The sequence below is a fragment of the Girardinichthys multiradiatus genome, chromosome 20, assembly GCF_021462225.1.
Source record: "Girardinichthys multiradiatus isolate DD_20200921_A chromosome 20, DD_fGirMul_XY1, whole genome shotgun sequence".
NCBI lineage: Eukaryota > Metazoa > Chordata > Actinopteri > Cyprinodontiformes > Goodeidae > Girardinichthys > Girardinichthys multiradiatus.
Genome location: NC_061812.1, coordinates 16,797,495 through 16,813,712, shown reverse-complemented (window position 1 = coordinate 16,813,712; position 16,218 = coordinate 16,797,495). Strand labels below are relative to the sequence as shown.

The 16,218-nt window shown below is 37.3% G+C and overlaps 1 protein-coding gene across 3 annotated transcripts in view; it reads right to left on the bottom strand.

Moving 5' to 3' along the window:
• Positions 1 to 16,218, bottom strand: part of kif5ab (kinesin family member 5A, b) — a 113,823-nt gene that overhangs the window by 36,564 nt on the left and 61,041 nt on the right. For all 3 annotated transcript variants that reach the window (XM_047348164.1, XM_047348165.1, XM_047348166.1), the window contains exons 12-17: positions 15,907 to 16,133; positions 14,959 to 15,027; positions 12,835 to 13,041; positions 6,512 to 6,658; positions 3,583 to 3,771; positions 2,879 to 2,996 (exon numbers count right to left, since the gene is read on the bottom strand). In XM_047348164.1, coding sequence (XP_047204120.1) covers positions 2,879 to 2,996; positions 3,583 to 3,771; positions 6,512 to 6,658; positions 12,835 to 13,041; positions 14,959 to 15,027; positions 15,907 to 16,133 — 957 coding nt within the window. The remainder of the gene's footprint in view (positions 1 to 2,878; positions 2,997 to 3,582; positions 3,772 to 6,511; positions 6,659 to 12,834; positions 13,042 to 14,958; positions 15,028 to 15,906; positions 16,134 to 16,218) is intronic.

Below are 16,218 nucleotides of genomic sequence, written 5' to 3'. Positions count from 1 at the left end.
ACCCTAAGCTGTATTTCAATAATTTAGTGAGATGGAAACCATCACAAGTGCCAGGAAACATTTAATTTCTGCCATTTTAACTACATTTTATACACACAGCAGCTACTAATGATTTTTCAAATAAAAAATTTTCTCATTTGGAAGTTGTAGATTCCAATATCCAAGTGCAAATGCAATACACCATTATACTCCATGAATGATGTAGCAGTGACAGAAAACAATGAAAAGCAATGCTTAAATCTGAATTGTGTTCAGCCAAAATAAGTAAAATATGACAGTATTGACTGCTGTAAAACTTGTTTTTTCACTATTGTTTTACTCTTTTGTACTTTCTCTTCTGCTCTCGGTGGGGTCAGACGCTTTTCCACTCTCCTTGATCCTCCCCCATTTTTTGCCCTGCTTCAGCTTTTTTCTGTTTTTCTTAGAGCCTCTGTTCGCATATCCTCCTAATTTGTTCATTATGGATTTGGTCAGCTGGTCTCTCAACACAATTGATCAAATTTTCTCGACAGGAAGACAGGGTAAAGGGGAACCCTCTTGTCCAGACGGGACGTTCTTCTCCGGATACGCAATGGATTCCTGGCAGCAGTGGAAGATTGTGTGCCTGACAACAATGTCAGTCGAGGACGTGGAAGATTTGTACATAATGTTTTTTTTAAGATTTCTGATAACAGGATTTCTGTTTTTTGGAGTTGGCGGTTACCTGGCTTATTGAAAGATTTGTAAAACATCGGCAGCTGTTCAAAGCACTCCAAAGCTGCCTGGGATGTTTGAAGGGATCTTTAGAACTTTCAGCACTCAGACTGATATGTTAAGAGAGCAGAATCGCAAGCTGGACGCGATCCTTCAACAGAATTGCAGGCTGGCTGCGTTTCCCGGACTCAAAGGTGATATGATTTAATCTTGGAAAAAGTTGTTTGCTCAGGATCTACTGAAAGTACCAGAAATTTGGCTATTTGGATTTGAAATTGAGAATGCCAGTAAGACTTTGAAGGGAGGCGGAAAATCACAGCCGGAAAATCTATAAATACGATGATCTACCCCAGCAACTGTATGGCCGTTTAATAAAACTTCCATCTCTTTTTCAAGGACAATGGCACCTTCATCAGTGTTGACAGTCTAATTCTTTGCACACATGATCATACTTAAATCTTGGCACCTTCACGAGTCCACCATGCCCCTGCAAATATTTTGCTTATGTGTGTTGCTTTCCCATGCTCCTTTTTTTTTACCTAAATGTGGATTTCATTTCTTCTCCTTTTCAGTGACTCAGCTTCCTAAGTTAGAACTCAGTGATTGCTTAGTGAAATTTCAATGGATGCAAATGACTGTTATCATTACAACTGCATTATACCAGCAAACCCAAGGATCATTCTCTCTTAGCACAAGATGCTTTCCCCTACATAGAGGACTTAATGATATAATTACCTCTTTAGAAATATTGGTTTAGAACCAGCTCTTACCAGTAAAACCCAAAGGATCATTAATGTTATCTGTATCATTGTAATGTTGGCCAGAGATTTTTGGATTTCTCAGAAAGATTCATAGATTTTTAGATTTCTTAGAAGGATTGTAATATCATTTGATTTGTTTTTCTGTTTCTGTGTCTGTGTTTATTTTCTTCTGATTGTATTGTAATTGTATGTACAGCGCTTTGAGTGTCTCGTTGCTGAAAAGCGCTATATAAATAAACTTACCTTACCATACCTTTCCCTTTTAAGGGTCACCACAAGTAAGTCATCTGTTTCCATCTAACCTAGATGCTAGGTTCTAGAGCTTCTTCTCTCATACCTATTACCTTCATGTCCTCTTTCACTCCATCCATAAATCTCGTCTTTGATCTTCCTCTAGTTCTTCCTCTGTTCTGAACTTCCTCTGGTTCTAGCCTCAGCATCCTACTACCTTCGTACTCACTATCCCTCTTCTTTACATGTCTAAACCATTTCAGTCTGGCCTCTCTGGCTTTATTTCCAACACATCTAACATGAGTGTCCCTCTGATGTTCTCATTCTTGACCTTATCCATCCCTGTTACTCCCAAAAACAATCTCAACATCTTCATCTCTGTTATTTCCAGCTCTACCTCCTGTCTCTTCTCCTCAGTGCCACTGTCTCTAAACAACATCGATGGTCTCACTATTGTCTTGTACACATTTCCTTTCATCATCCCTGATGCTCTTTTATCACACAACACACCTGACAATTTTCTTCACCTGTTCCAACCTGCTTGGACACGTGTCTTCACCACCTTTTTCACACTCACCATTGCTCTGGACTGTTGACCTTAAGTACCGGTACTTAAAATCCTACACCTTTTTTTATCTTTGTTCCCTTTAACCTCTACTCCAATTGGGTCCCTCTTATTCCCACACATGCATTCTGTCTTGCTCTGGCTAACCTTTATACCTCTTCTTTCCAGAGCAAACCTCAATCTTTCTAGACATTACTCCACCTATTCCCTGCTCTCACCACAGATCACAATGTCATCTGCAAACATCACAGTCCATGGAGATTCTTGTCTAACCTCATCTGTCAGCCTGTCCACCACCACAGCAAACAAGAAGGGACTCAGAGCAGTCCCACTTCCACCTTGAATTCCTGTCACACCTACAGCACACCTCACCACTGTCTTACAGCCCTCATACATGTTCTGCACAACTGTAACTGATACACTATTATGATGACACATTTTTTATAACCAAAGCAAGTTAGCATAGCAGACCTAACACGTTAGAAATCCAGTGTCTGTATTTAGCTAAAAGGCCTTGTTGGTCAACAGTATGAGTCTCGCAGAGCTGCAGGGCCTGTCTGTATTTTTAGTTTATTATTATAATATTTTTATTTTATACCCTTGGCATTCAGGTATTACTCAGCTATACCTTGAGCTCTGAGCTTGGCCAACTCCTCAGTCAGAACATCATTGCTGTCCTCCAGCTGTCGCTTCTTCAGCTCCACATTCTGCATGCACTCCATCAGAGAGCGGATCTTTGCCTCATGCTGAAAGTTAAAATGTGAATCACAGATGCAGAAAGTTTAAAGATAAGCAAAAAAATAACACTTTGCCCATGAGAACACTGTTCTAAAGATGAGGAATTCTCCTTCTAAGGTAAATGAATGTTCTTACATTAAATATTTATGAGCTTCAGTCATTAGGGAATTTAGTTTTAACACCAAAGGTAGTAAAATTTACCTCCTGATGCCTGCAGGCAACCTCAGTCACAGACAGAATATAAAATATAGCACACTTTAAAAATGAGAATGGCATGCGCAAATAGGGAAAGCACCTAAAATCCCCACAAACAAGTGAACAACGTTTCAAAGCATGAATTACCTTTCATCAGAGTGATTTAGATCACACAAAGGCCAACTGTGATGATGATTAAACTGATAGAGGAGTATGCTTAAAAGATAATGGTGATGATAATCTGTAATGTGCTATTTGAGGTTCTAATATCTGTTCTCCATATTTTCCCACAATAACACCAGCATTTCAATGCAGAGAAACAGACTGGCAGTATTCCTTGATACCAGTCTTCTTTGCTTCCATGGTAATAAACAACAACTAACTCATTTAGATCTGCACCTGTGAGACGAGGAGGTTGCATGACGACAGCTCCCGGCTTGTTTCTTCCATCTTTCGGTTGCACTCTGTGTGGAGGTTCTCCAGGTGTCTGCAGCGCTTCACCATGGACTTCACCTCTGACTTTATCTTGCTGATGTAGAGCCGAGCCACTGTAAACTCCTCCTCGATCCCACCGGTGATCTCCATGGGCTGGAGATAAATAAAGCACACTGCATGAGAGTCTGTTGAAAAACTAAAGGAGTTGATGTTTTATCAAGATTGAGTAGCGACGACTTAAAGACAGCTGGGAAATTATAGGGAGGAGAGGGAGAAAAGCAAAGACTTTCCGGCATCTTCCACATAAACATTTGATTAACAGCATCATTTAGCAGATGCTGTGACTCAGCTGGATTGCAATGGGCTGTGGCGGATTAAAGAAATATACACATCAATCTAAATGTCACATATTCAATTGATTTAACTAAAAAGGTCCATAAATTGTTCTTTAAAGTTACAGTTTGTTGTAATAGTAATTATACATCTTGAATTTGTTGACATTTTTTCATGTTATAACCATAAATTCTAAGATATTTTCTGGGTGTTTATGCGATAGGTCAGCACAAAGTAGCATATAATTGTGATTTGAAGGGAAAACGTTCAAATAAAAATCTGAAAGCTGTGGCATGCATTCGTATTTAGCCTCTCACGGTCAATCTTTTGTAGACACACCTTTTGCTTACAGCTGCATACAGCTGCAGTTCTTTCAGGGCACATCTCAAAGAGCCTTTTTCATTATAGACTGAAATTTTTGCCCAGTACTTTACAAAATAATTCAAAGTCAGTCACACTGAACCGATAACTTTCATATTCATTAATCTAAACCTCTAACAAGTTTTCTTCCAGGACTGTCTTATATTTTGCTCAGTTCACCTTCCCGTCAACTCTGAATAATTTTCTTGTCCATGCTGAGGCAAAGAATCTCTCCGCTTGGTGCTGCCACAACCGTGTGTCACCATGTGGATAGGGTATTAGAAGTGTTAGTTTTCAGGCACAGATAGAATACAGTTTAATAAGTAAAGCCTGCTCCCACAACTTTATCCATGATCTGTCTGGTGTTTCCCTTGGTCTTCATGAACGTGTTTATTCACTAATGTTCTCTGACAAACCGACAAGGTCTGTTTTTTAAGGCTGTTAGAGTGAAAGAAGCGAAAAATTATAGTACACCACCCTTCTGATTCATTGATAAAAAGCAAACAAAAACAAAAAAAAACAAGATTGTTTTTACTCATCTTTACAGTTATGTGCTAGTTTGCGCTCATCTGTCTGGCACTGAAGTTTGTAGTTGTAACATGGCAAACTCAAGACAGGAAGTTCAAATATTTGTCTGAATAATAGTATTTTAATGTTATTTCTGCTAGCTCCATTCTTATCATTTCTTTAGCAGGATCACAATATGGATCATATTGACATTTGAAAAAGTTAGGGTTTTCTCTGTCATGTGGAGCCAGACCCATACGGTACAGGCATGAACTTCAGCAATTTCAAGTCCTACAATCTGCCCAGTTTTAACATAACATCTGCCATCTATAGAGATTACAGTAAAATATATTTATTCTTATATTTCACAGATTTGTGATAGATAGATAGATAGATAGATAGATAGATAGATAGATAGATAGATAGATAGATAGATAGATAGATAGATAGATAGATAGATAGATAGATAGATAGATAGATAGATAGATAGATAGATAGATAGATAGATAGATAGATAGATAGATAGATAGATAGATAGATAGATAGATAGATAGATAGATAGATAGATAGATAGATAGATAGATAGATAGATAGATAGATAGATAGATAGATAGATAGATAGATAGATAGATAGATAGATAGATAGATAGAAGGGTAGATAGATAGATAGATAGATAGATAGATAGATAGATAGATAGATAGATAGATAGATAGATAGATAGATAGATAGATAGATAGATAGATAGATAGATAGATAGATAGATAGATAGATAGATAGATAGATAGATAGATAGATAGATAGATAGATAGATAGATAGATAGATAGATAGATAGATAGATAGATAGATAGATAGATAGATAGATAGATAGATAGATAGATAGATAGATAGATAGATAGATAGATAGATAGATAGATAGATAGATAGATAGATAGAAGGGTAGATAGATAGATAGATAGATAGATAGATAGATAGAAGGGTAGATAGATAGATAGATAGATAGATAGATAGATAGATAGATAGATAGATAGATAGATAGATAGATAGATAGATAGATAGATAGATAGATAGATAGATAGATAGATAGATAGATAGATAGATAGATAGATAGATAGATAGATAGATAGATAGATAGATAGATAGATAGATAGATAGATAGATAGATAGATAGATAGATAGATAGATAGATAGATAGATAGATAGATAGATAGATAGATAGATAGATAGATAGATAGATAGATAGATAGATAGATAGATAGATAGATAGATAGATAGATAGATAGATAGATAGATAGATAGATAGATAGATAGATAGATAGATAGATAGATAGATAGATAGATAGATAGATAGATAGATAGATAGATAGATAGATAGATAGATAGATAGATAGATAGATAGATAGATAGATAGATAGATAGATAGATAGATAGATAGATAGATAGATAGATAGATAGATACAGACAGACAATGTTATTGAGATGATCAGTAGCCGGATAAACTACTCATTTTCTGGGGTCTATGTTTCTATAAACCTAAAGCTGCAAAATATGTTTCAATAAGCTGTTTATCTATCACAAGTCATATTGTTTTTGCAACAATCAAGAACAGGTAAGAAAACAAAGTTAATGACTGTCAATCTGAAACAACAAAAGCCATCATTTGAACCAGAAGTACAGTTGTTTCGTTTACTCACCAGCTTGATTTCCCTATTTCCAACAATCGTGCTGAACTCGCGCAGGTCCCTCATGAGGCCGTTGAGAACCTCAGCAATACGTTTTCTTTGGTGGCTGCTCGCCTCCTGTATACGAGACAACTCTTCCTCTAAAGCCCTTAGGCGAGCCTGTTGGGGGAGACAAGGGAAGTGAAGGCATTGAGCGCAGACAGAGGGGATGTTGGACGTAAGGATTTTAAATAAGAATAAAAATAAACAGATGAGTTTTTAATTTGTACCTTTTTTAAGCTTTAATCTGTCCTTTACATTTCACCTCTACTCCTGCTCTCAAATGACTTAAAGAAGTGCTCAGATATGCTCTTATATAACCAGCACTTGTTTTCACGCTGTTAAACTTAACACACTGATATGGTTAATGTGATCAGAGGACTATAAATATTTTCCCCAAATAAAAAAAATTCTTTTTTGGCTTTTTTGCCATTTGTCTTTTTCTAAACTCATATTTCTAAATTTTGGTTCCTGCTAGGTAGCTTAAAATTTAGGTTTGGTACACTAAAGTTAACATTTCACATCTTTATTTATTTATTTGTGTGATCAGATCGAATAAAATTTTAGATAAATGTCAAGTGCAAATAATATTGTTTTTATTTAAGGGGCTTAGGTCAGATAGTTTAACTGCAGGTTTTTGGGCAGCTCTATGATTTTGTTTTATAAAGACACTGTTTTCAAGGACTTGTAAAAAAAAGAGGGAAATAGTTGTCATTTTCTTTTTAGTATTTGGTGATTACATTTCTACTCATCTGCTTAAACAGAGGAATTGCATGTTTGAAGTAAGCACTGTCTCATTAGAGTAGTTTAAACAATGATGCAGGAGGAGCTGAACAAAAACATCTCTTCAGCCTGATTTTCTATGTGAATCTTCCTCACTATCCTCCTAGATAAACATCAGAAAACCTCATGAAAACCTCATGAAGCATCTCCTAAAACCTTCCTGCCTGAAGGAAACAAAATCATTTTAATATGCGAAACACGACCTAGCTACCACTCGATTTATCAGTCCGGTGTGCTCTCTCTCTTTCTCCATCTGTTGAGAGGCAAAGAAATATCCACGTGCCAAGCATAAATACCAGACGTTGCCAGGCAGTGTCTAACAGATGCTCGATTCCTAAAATAAGAAAAATAAATAAATGAAACTATATAATGTGTGTCAGCAAACATGACGTTTTATTGTTTCAGTATTTATGAGGGTGTAAATGGTGATTCATGAAGAAAGGGTGAAAATAGTCATTTCTTCTTGCAATCTCCATTTATTTAGGAAAAACATGAACGTAGAATATATCCACAGTGACTTGCAAAAGTATTCGTCCTTATCCGTTTTTCCCATTATGTCACATAACTACCTCAAACTTCATGTATTTCATTGAGATTTTATAGGATAGCTCAGCACAAAGTGTGCATAATTGTGGATGTAAAATTTTACACGAGTTTCTAAACGTTTTTACAGATGAAAGCAGCTAAATACAAATGCACACCATTTTTACATAACATTGGCAACACAATGACTGTTAGGTTATTTGATTGCACTAAATTGCATTTAATTATGAGTGCATGGTTGTTTGTTCTTTGTGTCTTTGTGTTGCCCTGTGATGGACTGGCGACCTGTCCAGGGTGAATTTGAAAGAAATATTCTGTTTGGATTAAATGAAACGTGCTGTAATGTTTTATCTCAGACACATTTCCTTTTAGCTGACATTTAATCAGTGTGGGCATCATGATTTATTTTGCCTGAATTGTGAACACATAGTGGGACTTCTCAGTAGATAAAAAAATTATTGAAAAGTGTATTTATCTCATAGAGTTATGTATTTCAAGTGTTGATTTTGATGATTATGACCATATCTAATAAAAAAAAAATCTGAAATACATAAGACAACTAAAAAAGTAATAGAGAAAGGTCGGCCTACTAAAAGGAATGTTTGTGCCAATTTGTTGTATACACACTCAAACTTGTTTGAGCCTGTGGCTCTGCTGAAGGATCAATGAAGCCCAATTGTGGCCTTCAGTTCATCTGTATTACCCAATGACAGTACTCTCCAACTCATCACTTTCATCTGAAATGATAACATTGGAACAGGAGCAGCTTAACACAAAGAATGCAACATGTCCTGATTTAATCTATGTGTGGTAGGTCTTGAAGCTCTGACTGCAGCCATTTTTAATCTTCTCACAAGCTCTTGAAAGGGCTTTGCTTCACAATCCTCTTAAGGCTGTTGCTATCCTTGTAACTTCTGGACTTTCTTCTACACTTGCTCCTTCCAGCCAACTTTCCATTAATATTTCTGGATACAACAGTCTGTGAAAAGCCAGCTTGTTAAGTAGTGACCTTTTGCAGCTTACCCTCTTTGTGTGTGTTTGTGTGACTGTCTGCAGGACAACTGTCACATCATCATTCCTTCCCATCATTGTGAAGGACATGACATGGCATTTTTGCATGAAATATAACATTTTGTAAAACAAATAATTGCTATTGGTGTCATGAATTTTTCAAATTTTTCGAGAAATAAAATTTGGAGTTCTCATTTGCTTTAAGTCAAAATAATCTAAACTGACAGAACTAAACTGTTATGAATCTATTTTACTTGTTGAATTGAATTCTAGAAATGAATTACCGGTAACCTGATATTTAAAGTTGGTCCTAACTAAGATGCATTTATTTGTCCTAACTTAGAATTAGCAGCTGTGAAAACAAAAACACATTTCTTATACTTACTAAAACTAAAAGTGCTCCTCTTGTTTCAAAGATGCATAGGTGTTTCACTTTGTACTATTTTTGCTCACAGTAAGAAAGAACTTCGGTTATTTTTAATGCATTTTGTTGCCATGACACTGACTTTTAGCAGGTGCTCCCTTTCTGCTCTGCAGCTCAGGAGACTCTGTCTTTAATGGTATGAAATACATGTACCAGATTGCGGCATTAATTACTGCAAAGTTTTGTTGCCATTAATTTTTGCAAAATAAATGTGTTACTAAGTAAAAATAAACTGACTTTATTCACCAACTTACATGCTACTTGGTATAGAAACAACCCCATTACGTTAGGGTCTGGTGGTTGAATGCCAGTCTTGCAACTGTTGAAAATCTACAATGTAAGTTGTTTAGTGTTCATCTCTTTAATTGATGTAATGCTCTGTTATCCATACAGGTGACCTAAACAGTCAGACTCAGGAGCAAATGGCAGTAAATCATCAACCCAAGATCATTCCTTCATGAATAAGTAAAAAGAATGTAGATGTAAAGATTAATAAAACTGTTCAGTTAATCTAAAGAAAGATTTATGAAAAGATACTCAACAGAAGACTGCTGAAGTGATGAGTAGAGTAAATGAAATAGATAAAAAAAGAAGCTTAAGTGGATAGATGGGTGAAAGAAGCTGCACTGAGGAGCAGATGAATGTAAGTGACAGTGAGCGATGGCCTCATGCAGAGGAAAAGAGAAATCTCAACTGAAAAGAAGAATAAAGAAAACCAACGATACAGTCAGAGGTTTTATTTTCTCCAATAAAGATACATAAAAATAAAAAGCTGTCCTAAAGATGCAGGATGAAGTTGAGGAAAAGCTCTGTCATTGTGAAGTAATGTCATTTTTGTTGCATGTATTTGTTTGTCAGACTCCTGGCAGACATCCGTGTCAGCTGAGAAGTATCGACAGAGTACAGTGAAAAGGAGATGTTGTGCTTAGTGAAATGATTGGGGAGAAATTGCAGTGCCAGGTGAGTTTGAACTAAACTGCACAGAGAGTTGTTATGTTGTCAGCTCCTTTCATCAGTTCTTGGATCGGTTTCTGAGAAAGACAAAGATGGAAGTGACGGCCGCCTGGCAGACTGTAAAACAGTGCATGAAACAGTGAAGAGGCTTTAATAGGGCGAAGAAGGTTCAGTCGGTTCACAGAGCAGGTCACAAGAACTGAATTAAGGTTTTACCACTTCTGCCAGGCCTCTGCCTTTCTATGACATAAGCCATACTTTTATCTCAAATAAGTCCTTTTAAAAGTACTTAGAAAATAGTTTGGAACTGTCCTAAATAAACTTGTAAACACAGCAGCCCCTGCAATGTGAATCCAATCAGAATTATACTCAGCTGTAATAAGCATTGTGCAAGTTTATCATTTACCTGAACTAGAATGAAGTTCAGCTCACACGGATCAAAATTGAATTGAATTGAATTCAGTTTATTTATATAGCCCCAATTCACAACATGTTGTCTCAAGGCACTTCACAAAGTCAATTACATACATTCCAATTAATCCTAATCATTGAACAGTGCAGTCAGATTCAGTTATTTATTCAAACTGGATAAAACGTTTTTCTGTCTAAGGAAACCCAGCAGATTGCATCCAGTCAGAGATTTGCAGCATTCACTCCTCCTGGATGAGCATGTAGAGACAGTGGACAGTCACTGGTGTTGACTTTGCAGCAATCCCTCATACTGAGCATGCATGTAGCGACAGTGGAGAGGAAAAACTCCCTTTTAACAGGTAGAAACCTCCAGCAGAACCAGGCTCAGTGTGAGCAGCCATCTGCCACGACCTACTGGAGAATTGAGAGAACAGAGCAGAGACACAAAAAGAACACAGAAGCACTGATCCAGGAGTACTTTCTATGGGAAGGAAAAGTAAATGTTGATGGATGTAGCTCCTTTAGTTGTTTCACCTAGAAAGAAAGAACAGATAAACTCTGAGCCAGTTTTCAAGGTTAGTGTCTGAAAGAGAGCACATAGAGTTAGTCACAGTAAAAGCTCAGTCAATTGCCATGTCTAGGAGAGAGAAAGGGTTAAACACTGAAAGACAGGGCTATGTGGATCATCGGTAGAGGGTGAGCAGTAAGTTGTTGCCAACCAGCTTCAAATCACATTCACATAAGAGCGACACAAAGTGAGAACCACTGTGGACCAAACAGAACATAAAGGCCCGTCTGGCATTTGCCAAAAATAATCTTACCGAACCTCAAGACTTTGGGGGAAATATTCTGTGGTCTGACGAGTCAGTAGTGGAACCTTTTGGAAGACGATGGTCCTGTTACATCTAACGTAAAACTAACAAAGTATTTTAGCATACAGTGAAAAATGGTGGTGGTAGCGTGGTATCTGCTGCTTTGCCTTTGTAGGACTTGGACCACTGGCCATAACTGATAAAGCCATAATGTCTGTTCAGTACCAGAAAATCCTAAAGGACGAGTAATTCAAGACTTAAAAATCAAGCTCACTTGAGTCATGCAGCAGAACAATGATTCAAAGCACACAAGCACAAAAAAGAAAACACACAACAAAAAAGATTTTGGAGTGGCCTAATCAAAGTTCAGACTTCAATCCAACTGAGATGCTGTAATCATATTTTCACATCTAACCATGATGGTTTGGATTGCTTTTTGACCTTAATAACTGAAATAATCAAAAAAAAGGAATTTGTTTTGTTAAATAAGAATCATTGCTGCTCCTTTTTTGTTTCAGAGACGTCAACCAGTCAGTACCATACTTGGCATTGAGGTAGTTTCAGTTTGGAATCTTCATGAGCAGAAAAAATACTTTTTAACCAGACTTTTAATGCTCGTGGGGAAAATCTCTATGAAAGGGGCTGTTTTTACATTCACTTAAAAAAACAACGGTCTGTAAGCAATGTAATGCTGTAATGCTATATCTATATTGATCTACAAACAAGCTGTCCAGGAGAGTCAACAAGTGCCCTCTATGGTTACAGTTTATAGCATTTTCTGATATTCAGGATGAACGCCACCTCTGAGAGTGTTAAATCGTTTTTATAATATAATCTAAGGCTGCTGGTGTCATATTTTTCTCTCTTAGATCTGGTTTCTTTGAAGTCTAATTTCTTTAGTATCAGTCTAATTGCATTCAGGGTAAGTACTTTGACAAAATATATTCAGCAAGTGACTTTAGGAGATAGGGGCTGCACGTTCTCCCCATGCATGCGTGGGTTCTCACCGGGTACTCCGGCTTCCTCCCACAGTCCAAAGACATGCCTGTTAGGTTAATTGGTCTCTCTAAATTGCCCTTAGTTGTATGAATGAGTGTGTGCATGGTTGTATGTGTGTTGCCCTGCGATGGACTGCCAATCTGTCCTGGGTGTACCCTGCCTCTCGCCCATAGACTGCTGGAGATAGGCACCAGCTCCCCCGCGACCCACTATGGAATAAGCGGTAGAAAATGACTGACTTTAGGAGATCACCAAACAGATTTCTATTCTCACGGTTCCTCAAATTCTGGCCACAATATCCATTTTTGACTTTGCAGCATAAAATAATTGCAACAAAGCCATTTGAAACTCAGACTCACCATCTTCTTTCCTAGTTCTTCAGCCAGGAGCTTGTTCTGCATGCTTTTCTCCTCAACCTCCAGGCTTTTCTGGTCATAGTTTAGAGCCAGCTCCTCCAGGGCCTGAAGCACCTCCTTCACCTCAGTCTTGGAGGATTCATTTTCTGCCTGCAGCCTGCCGAGCTCTGACTGTACCTTCTCACTGTCTCCCCTGGACGAAGCTAAAAGCTGAAAGGCAAAGAGGTTTAGCTATATATAAGCTGCATAAAAGAAAACGATTTATAGAATGAAACACTGCACAGGAAGACTGTCTTTACCTACTCGGAGTACACCTTTAATAAAACACAACACCTTATCTTGCTCTCCTTATAGAAAAGATACATTTCTTTATAAGACTGCAACACAATGCAGATGTACAAATGATGCCCATTAAAAACATTCACCTTAGAATGTTACTACACAGAGAACGAGGTGATTTTATGTTGCCACTACACTCTTTGCTCTTCTGCCGCAGCCCGCTGAGAGTCATATCTCTGAATGAGGTGTCATTAAATGTAGATGCTGTTTCTTCTGGGTTTCCAGTATATTTACACAAGCGCACAGACTTTGTTTAAACAAATGGTCATTGCGATACCATGTCTCTTATTTGGTAGTTATGATTATGTCAACTCAGCCCACAGCAGGACCATTATAGGACATGAATGACCAAATTCAGGAAATGTGGATTCCTTTCTTGTAATAAAACACGCATCAAAACATAACTTAAAATGTGTTGTTTCTGTTGTGTATAAATACTTTTACTGTTACTACTTCTACTGTATTTGATTTAATCAAGATAAGACTTGTATCTAATGTTTTTTAGCTGTGCATCACTAGTTATTTAATGAAACGTTTTGTTGTCATAACTGAGGAGCCAGGTTGCGAGAGAGCCCCGACCAAGACTTTAATGCAGAAACTGTACAGTACATGGACATACTCTTTCACGTGGGCCAAAATTTCTGAATTTCTCTTTTTTTGTTATTGGACTTATGTAATACTCAAACTTTCTGACGAACTGAATCTTGGAATTTCTGTAGCCTTATCACAAAACTCCACAGAAAAATGGCTGCAAAATATGTCTTATCTAGACTCACCAGCCACTTTATTAGATATTTTATTTATTATTCTCCTCTGACCTCTGGCATCAACAAGGCATTTGCGCCCACAGAACTGCCACTCACTGGCTATTTTCTCTTTTTCGGACCATTCTCTGTAAACCCTAGAGATGGTAGTGCGTGGAAATTCCAGTAGATCAGCTGTTTCTGAAATACTCAGACCAGCCCGTCTGGCACCAACAACCATGCCACATTCAAAGTCATTTAAATCACCTTTCTACCCCCATTCTGATGCTCGATTTGAACTGCAGCAGATCGTCTTGACCATGTCTACATGCCTAAATGCATTGAGTTGCTGCCATGTGATTGGCCGATAAGAAATTTGCGTTAACAAGCAGTTGGACAGGTGTACCTAATAAAGTGGCCGGTGAGTATATATAATTTTTCAACTAAATTACTAAACTTGATGATGTTCTAATTAAGCTGTGTTAGGGGGCATTAATGAACAAATCTAGAATATGTTGATTCTTCTTTTTTGAAATGTGACGAGCCAAAATCTGTTGTGAATACATGCTTTTATTCCTTTTTAGGGGATTTATTAAAGGAAAGATTTTCCCAGAAATGTATGATAGGACATATAATAAAGTGTTTTATTTTCTTCTTTACTTATCGGCAAAAAAGGTTTTACTGGCTTAAAAAGCAACTAACTTTAAAACATTTTCTAACTAAATGAAAATGAACTCCACAGAGTTCAAAACGAGCTTCACCCTTTCATCTGTGTTTGCACTGATTGAACAATGTTCTGCTTTAAACTCCAATTAGCATAAATACACTTACTGATCAGCAACCACAGTCTCATTTACTCAAGCTCCTTTTTGGCTGCAGAAATGTGTTGTTTTTCCAACTCGTTCATCTCAAGGGCAGGGTAGTAAAATCTCTCACGGCTGACTTCTATTTATCTATTCACATTGGCACGCTTTGCAGGAGCTATGGCCCACTGTGAGCTGTTTAACAAAACCGATAAAAGAATGTAAAAACCAAGATCTTTTACCTCCTCCTGGTCAAGCATCTGCTCCTTCAGCTTCTCCACCATCTGGCTCTGATGGTTGATCTCATCGTCCTTTAGTGGAAGAGAAACAGTTGATTCGTATGTATGTATGACTGTACACCAGCATCTTCTGGGTTCAGTGTGTGATCACAACCATACATTTACAACTTGAGCTAATACTGACTAATAAGTACACTATAAGCAATACTTCAAAACTAATCAAAAACGTAGTGTTGTTTCTATCTCAACTTCTTGTGCGGAAATAACAAAAAACTTTTACACAGAGTGACTGATTTGTGTAATATTCGAAACACTTGTTGTTGCACATACATGTTTCACCTACAGCAGATGTAGAAACATAAAATTCATGGATGTTGATTTGGTTACTTTTCTTCTTCATGCCCACGTCCAGAGACCTACTGGACAATTATTTTTCTTTCAATTCCTTTGTTGCAATTTTGGCTGCTTTGTCCAAGGCTTGTTACTGACCATTACAGCAAAACAATATAAAGAAAAAAATATGAAGACGTGACTGGTAACTCAAGCCTTTTGCACAATGTGGTAAGTATATAAAAAATATATATATATTAATATGTATATTATACAGAAAAGAACAAAATGCAAGTAAATTAGTATAAATGTACAAGAAAATATTGTCCGAAACTATAAATGTTCTAGACTCTAGACTCTACTAACTGTAAAATACAAAATAAGAAAAGTGTGTTTAATTAATTTAAGGGTTAGCTTTTTAAAATAAATCAGACCTTATGGCCCAAATGATATCCTTTCCTAATAGCTGCTAATGTAAATAAATAATTCCCTAAATGTTTCCATAAATAATGCATGTATAATAAATTCTGTTCAGCTGCATACATACTGTTACTGAGTCTCTCACAAAGTGTGGACTCAGCTCCATTCATTCCCAGACAATCCTTTTGCTGCATTCATCACCTTATCATCCAGCTGCTTGTACAGCTTGCGGATCTCTTCCTCATACTTCTGCCGTTCTTCCTCAGAGATATGAACCACAATAGATGAGGCTATGGAGCAGGGGCTGCAAGGAGTGCAGGGGGTGCATGGGCTGCATAATTCAAGAGTTGGCTCCTTAAAATCCAGAGACACAAAGCGGGCATCCTCCGATCCCTCACTCAATCGCCCCAGCACAACAGCATTATCACCTATAGAGACAGAGAGAAAAATACTTTTTGTCATTGCACTGCACTTCACTCAACTAAACGAACCCCAACGGATGAATGCATGAAA